Here is a 6,000-nt window from a genome sequence, read left to right on the forward strand (position 1 = left end):
ACCCCCACGTGCCAGGCTCTCCCATGCCTCCAGGCCTTGATGCCTTTATATATACACTACCTTTGCTCCAGAAGGCTTTCCCTTCCCCATCCCCAAGCCCCCATGCCCCCATGCCCTGTGACTCGCCTGCCACATTTGTAGTCATGCCATTTGTCCCCCTACCTGTGCCGTGAGGTAGGTCCTACTTTCCCTGTGTGACAGATGAGGGAACTGAGGTTCAGAAAAGCTAAGGCTCGCCTTACCGGCAGCGCCTCCACAAAGGTGAAGGCCACTGGGTGGAGTGGGGCTCAGAGTGGGGGCTGGGGCAGGGGTGCCCGGGGCCACTTCCTCCATCCCTGCTTCCCCCAGGTGTTCGGCCTGGACTCCATCATGGGCAACGGGGACCTGTGGCCTCTGCTGCTGAGCATCATCTTCATCCCGGCCCTGCTGCAGTGCATCCTGCTGCCCTTCTGCCCTGAGAGCCCCCGCTTCCTGCTCATTAACCGCAATGAGGAGAACCGGGCCAAGAGTGGTACGGACAGGGCCCTGCCCTCCTCCCCTCACCACCCCCTGGCCCCGGCCTTCTTCCTGCTCTGAGCCACCCCCACTTTCCCTCCGGTCCCCCCCCGCCCAGTGCTGAAGAAGCTGCGCGGGACGGCTGACGTGACCCGCGACCTGCAGGAGATGAAGGAGGAGAGTCGGCAGATGATGCGGGAGAAGAAGGTCACCATCCTGGAGCTGTTCCGCTCGCCCGCCTACCGCCAGCCCATCCTCATTGCCGTGGTGCTGCAGCTGTCCCAGCAGCTGTCGGGCATCAATGCTGTGAGTGCCCCCTCACCCGCCCTTTCCTGTGGGCCGCAGCCAAACCCTGTGGCCAGGTGACCTGAACCCCAACTGGAAACAAACACGCCCCTGCCAAAGGAGCAGCTTTCCTTCAGAACCCAACCCCGCAGCGCCCTGGTCCCGTGTCCCCTTCGTTCTGTCCTCACCCTGGGTCCCGCACCCACAGGGACAGAGGCAGGAGAAGGGCCACGGCACCCGGCCAAGCCCCAGCCACTTCTCTGGCCCCTAGGTGTTCTATTACTCCACGAGCATCTTCGAGAAGGCGGGCGTGCAGCAGCCTGTGTATGCCACCATCGGCTCCGGCATCGTCAACACAGCCTTCACTGTCGTGTCGGTGAGTCTGCGCCATGGCCCAGCCCCGTCAGCTGTCAGGCTCCAGCGCAGGGTGGCCTCCGGGCCTCATGACCGAAGGGCAGAGCTTACCGTGAGCTGAGCGTGTGTCAGGTTCTCCGTAAGTGCTGTCGCATCTCCTCACAAGCCTGTCAAGTTCATTACTCACATCAAACAGCCCACGACACTGATGCTCAGAGAAGTGCAGTGGCTGCCCAGAGTCACAGCCAGGATGCTCCACTCTGGGGCCAGTTGTCACCCCCTGTCCTGCTGTCTGGAGCCAGCTCTCTGCCCCTCAGATCCTATGTGGTCCCTGTGAGCCCCAGGGAGGAGGTGGTGCCGTCTTCCCTGGTCTCTGCAGTACCATGTGGCTTTCCCAGCACTGGGGATGAGCCTCAGGATGGGAGTGGGGGTCGGAGAGGCACCGGGAGCGGGCGGCACTGACCCCGTGTCTGCCCACAGCTGTTTGTGGTGGAACGAGCCGGCCGGCGGACCCTGCATCTCATCGGCCTGGCCGGCATGGCGGGCTGCGCTGTGCTCATGACCATCGCGCTGGCGTTGCTGGTGAGTGGCCACGCTCGGGGCAGGGCGGTGGGGGGGACAGCCCCCAGGAGCTTCCGGTCCCAGAGGGACTATGGCAGCCCCAGCCTGGCCAGTGGCATCCAGAGCCCAGATGGGAGCTGCCCTCTCCCTAGTTCTGCCCCCTTCTCCCCAGCCCCACTCGGGCTCGGGTCTGACCTTCTGGCCCCCTAGGCTGTCTCCTTCCACCCACTCACCGCCAGTCGTGCCCTGGCTCCTCCCTGTTTGGTGCTTTCTCACCACAGCACCTCTGGCCCTAGAACCCAAGTCCCTCTCCCCAGGAATTGTTCTGCCAGTACTGAGCTTTTCTGCATCCGTGGCCTTAGTTCATCTTCAGAAGAGCCCCAGAAAGTAGGACCCTCCCTTACCACCAAGACATGGAAGCATGCCTTCTCTCCGTTGTCACCACTGCCCCATGTGTTGTTAGTATTCCCAGTTCACAAGTGAGGAAACGTAGTCCCAGTGAGGTTAGGAAGGCAGCAGATAAAGGACAAAGCCAGGAACTGACCTCAGGTCTGCTTGCCCCAAGCCTGTGACTGTTAGTAACCACTGTAGTAACCATGTACCAGCCACTTTCCCTGCACGAACCCTCATTTGTCCACCCTCTGGGCAAGGAAGCAGCAGTATGCTCATTTGACAGCTTAACTAAAATCTGGAGTCTGGTGATTGCTAAGAGGTCCATCATGCTGCAGCGGATGTGTGACAGATCTGGGATCAGAACCAAAGCCTGTAGCTTCTCCACGGTGGCCTCCTTGAGGAGAATGATTATATAGGGCCATGTGCTTGGGGCCTATGCTGCTGACCCTGAGCTGAGCACCTTACAGTCTTTAATACTTACTCCAGAAATATTTTTGCACATCATTCCACATCAGACTGCTCTGCATCCAGAGCCAGGGGACCACAGGGACCTCTTCTTAGCCCATCCCATGTGCACCCCACATTACCGTTCCCACAGGATACGTTCCAGCTCACCCGCCCTGCAGGACTTAGATCAATCATTTTGTTCAGATGAGGAAAGTGAGACCCTGTGCAGGGTACCTAAGTCATGTGGCAAATCCAGGTTCAGCCCCAGGCCGCCTGCCTCCCGTCTCCCAGCCCAGAGCTCTTAGCCCTGCCCTGGGCTACATCTGCAGTTTGTTTCCTCGGAGCATCCATCACAGCCTAATCTAATTTTCCACCCCTCTCTTGTCCTCAACAGGAACAGCTGCCCTGGATGTCCTATCTCAGCATCGTGGCCATCTTTGGCTTTGTGGCCTTCTTTGAAGTGGGCCCTGGCCCCATACCATGGTTCATTGTGGCTGAACTCTTCAGCCAGGGTCCTCGCCCAGCTGCCATTGCTGTTGCTGGCTTCTCCAACTGGACCTCAAATTTCATTGTGGGCATGTGCTTCCAGTATGTAGAGGTGAGAACCGCCACTGCCTCCCTGACCACCATTCCTCCCCTGCATGCAGGCCCCCATAGTGCTGTGCAGAGTGCTCTCCCAGCTCTTCTCATCAGAATCCTGCTGAGGAGGAAATTGAGACTCCGAAGCCCAGGTCACACAGCTAAAAACGCCAACCTCAATTCTGGGGTTCTTTCCTTAGCTTTGAATTGTTTCCGTTCTGCTCTGCAGAGGGACCCTGCTCCCTGGAGGCCATTACACGCCAGGTGCAGGCAGTCTCATTTAATCATCCCAGCACTCCTGGGTTGTGGGTAGCTGTTCCCTTTCTCGGATCAAAGGCCCCAAGTCCTACAAGTCAAGGCCCTACAGCCAGGATGTAGGGTCAGGACTCCAACCAAGTGTATCTGTGTGTCTTTAGCAACTGTGTGGTCCGTACGTCTTCATCATCTTCACCGTGCTCCTGGTGCTGTTCTTCATCTTCACCTACTTCAAAGTTCCTGAGACGAAAGGCCGGACCTTTGATGAGATTGCTTCCGGTTTCCGGCAGGGGGGAGCCAGCCAAAGTGACAAGACACCCGAGGAGCTCTTCCACCCCCTGGGGGCCGATTCCCAAGTGTGAGGTGCCCCACACCACCAGCTGGCCTGCTCCCAGCAGCTCCAAGGATCTCTCGGAGCACAGGCAGCTGGATGAGATTTCCAAACTGACAGATTTCAGCAGAGCTGGGCCTGGGGCTCCTTTCTTCAGCCAGCAATGATGTCCAGAAGAGTATTCAGGACTTGAATGGCTCCAGGATTTTAACAAAAACAAGACTGTTGCTCAGATCTTACTCAGAGAAGCAACAAGTTTTATAATTTTTTTTATTACTGATTTTGTTATTATTTTTTTATCAGCCAGAGTCTCCTGTATCTACACCCCAGACTTCACCCTGAATGGCTCAGTACCTGAAGGTGGGGACCAAGCCCTGCCTAGACACTTGCCTTCTTCACCACGCTAATCTGTAGGGCTGGACCTATGACCAACGACACACTAATCGAACTATGAACTGTGAGGCTTCTACCCCAAGAGGTAGCTGTGGCCACTCTCTTCTGAGGCCTGGATCTCCCTACCCTAAGGTTCAGGCTCCATTAGGGTTCGCCCATACCCATCTCTTCCTACCCAACCACTCAAAGTAATTTTGCCTTGCCTGAGACCAGTTGGGAGCACTGGAGTGCAGGGAGGAGAGGGGAAGGGCCAGACTGGGCTACCAGCTTCTAGTCTCCTTTGCACTGAGGGGTCAGATGATCACCATGAGGAGGGCCATGGGAGGCTGAGAACTCACTGCGCAAGAAGACATGGACACTCCTGCCCTGCTGTGTATAGATGGAAGATATTTATATATATTTTTTGGTTGTCAATATTAAATACAGACACTAAGTTATAGTATATCTGGACAAACCAACTTGTAAATACACCACCTTACTCCTTCTGTAACTTACCTAAACAGATATAAATGGCTGGTTTTTAGAAACATGGTTTTGAAATGCTTGTGCATTAAGGGTAGGGAGATCTGGTTGGGATGGGAGAGAAGCAACTGCTATAGTGACTTTGGACTTTGTGACTCGAGATCTAGTCCCTTCTAAGCACTTCTGATCAACACACTCTACTACTTAGCCTAGGACCATTCTACCCTGAATGTACCCCATCTCATCTGATCTCCAGAAGCTAAGCAAGTTCGGGCCTAATACTTGGTTGGGAGACCCTCTATTGCTTGAAAATCTGTATGACCCCTTATTACCCAGAGAAAATCTAAATATCCTGGCATTCAAGGCATTCCTATTTTCCTTCACATGATAGCTGGTATTCAGAAAATGATAGTTATGTGCTAACCTTGATGCTCAGGCCTTAATATGCATTATCTTGAATGTGAGGTGGTACTTTATCTGCATTTGACAGGCTCAGAGAGGCCCGAAACCACAGCAAATCATTCTAGAACTCCTACTTTTAACAATTACACAACCCTTAACCCATACCTGAGTCGTCCTACCACCCCCGCCCCCACCACCAATGGGCCCAGTGAGTGCTGTCAAGCTGCCTTCATCCATTTCACTTGGAAATGCCCCCTCTGATCCAGCTTAGATGCTACTGTGGCCTCTCTAAAGACTTCTGACCCCCATTCCCACCCAGGAATTTAAAGAGCTTCATCTGTTCCTTTCCTATGGTACTATATACCCTTCCACCTTTTATCTACAACTCCTGATTTCTCCCAATACTATCAGTTTCATGGAAAGAAGTCAGTTTGATTCATCTGAGTCTTTGGCGTTAAAGGCGGGCTTGGCACACTGTGGGCATTTGGAAAATGGTGAAATAAAGCACCAAGGAAATTCGTCCCTAGAGCTTCAGCTGAGAAAATCGGGCGGGGGGCGGGGGTGTGGAATTTGCCTGTAGAAGCCTTCATAACTGCACTCAGGCAGAACTACACGAAGAGTGGTTGTAGGAGAGAGTGAGAAGGGAAAACAGGTACTTAGTAAATGGAAGTGCCTATGTCCATTATCATTAGGTACAAAGAATCTGAGGCATTATCCATCCCCATCTCACAAATGAGGAGTGTGGTTCAGAAAAGGGTTAGCCTTGCCGGAGCCTGAAGGCTTAAAGCCTGAAGGGCTGGGGCCAGGTAAGAAGTTAAGTGTGACCGAGGAAGACTTAAGGTGTCTCCAAAAAGGTTCCGTTGAAAGCAGTTATTTTTGTAAGCTTCGAGGGGGCCGCTGGAGGGGAAGTGCAAAGAGGAGAGTTAGGGGCCCACGATGCCAGGGGTGAGCTCCGGGCTCGTAAAAGCTCACGGCGGCGCTCCTGGCGGCTATTGCGGCTGGATGCAAGGAAACACACCAGGGATGGGTTGGGGACGGAGGAG

General features: G+C 54.6%; 1 protein-coding gene across 1 annotated transcript in view; it reads left to right on the top strand.

The window, feature by feature from the left end:
• Positions 1-4,620, top strand: part of SLC2A1 (solute carrier family 2 member 1) — a 28,544-nt gene extending 23,924 nt beyond the window's left edge. The window contains exons 5-10 of the mRNA XM_045897916.2: positions 349-511; positions 614-801; positions 1,052-1,156; positions 1,615-1,716; positions 2,930-3,133; positions 3,531-4,620. Of these exons, the coding sequence (XP_045753872.1) occupies positions 349-511; positions 614-801; positions 1,052-1,156; positions 1,615-1,716; positions 2,930-3,133; positions 3,531-3,731 (963 nt within the window). The 3' untranslated portion in view covers positions 3,732-4,620. The remainder of the gene's footprint in view (positions 1-348; positions 512-613; positions 802-1,051; positions 1,157-1,614; positions 1,717-2,929; positions 3,134-3,530) is intronic.
• Positions 4,621-6,000: the final 1,380 nt, after the last annotated feature.

The sequence above is a fragment of the Mirounga angustirostris genome, unplaced genomic scaffold, assembly GCF_029215605.1.
Source record: "Mirounga angustirostris isolate CCGP_5_RB_7025 unplaced genomic scaffold, mMirAng1.0.hap1 SCAF_4, whole genome shotgun sequence".
In the NCBI taxonomy this organism is placed as follows: domain Eukaryota; kingdom Metazoa; phylum Chordata; class Mammalia; order Carnivora; family Phocidae; genus Mirounga; species Mirounga angustirostris.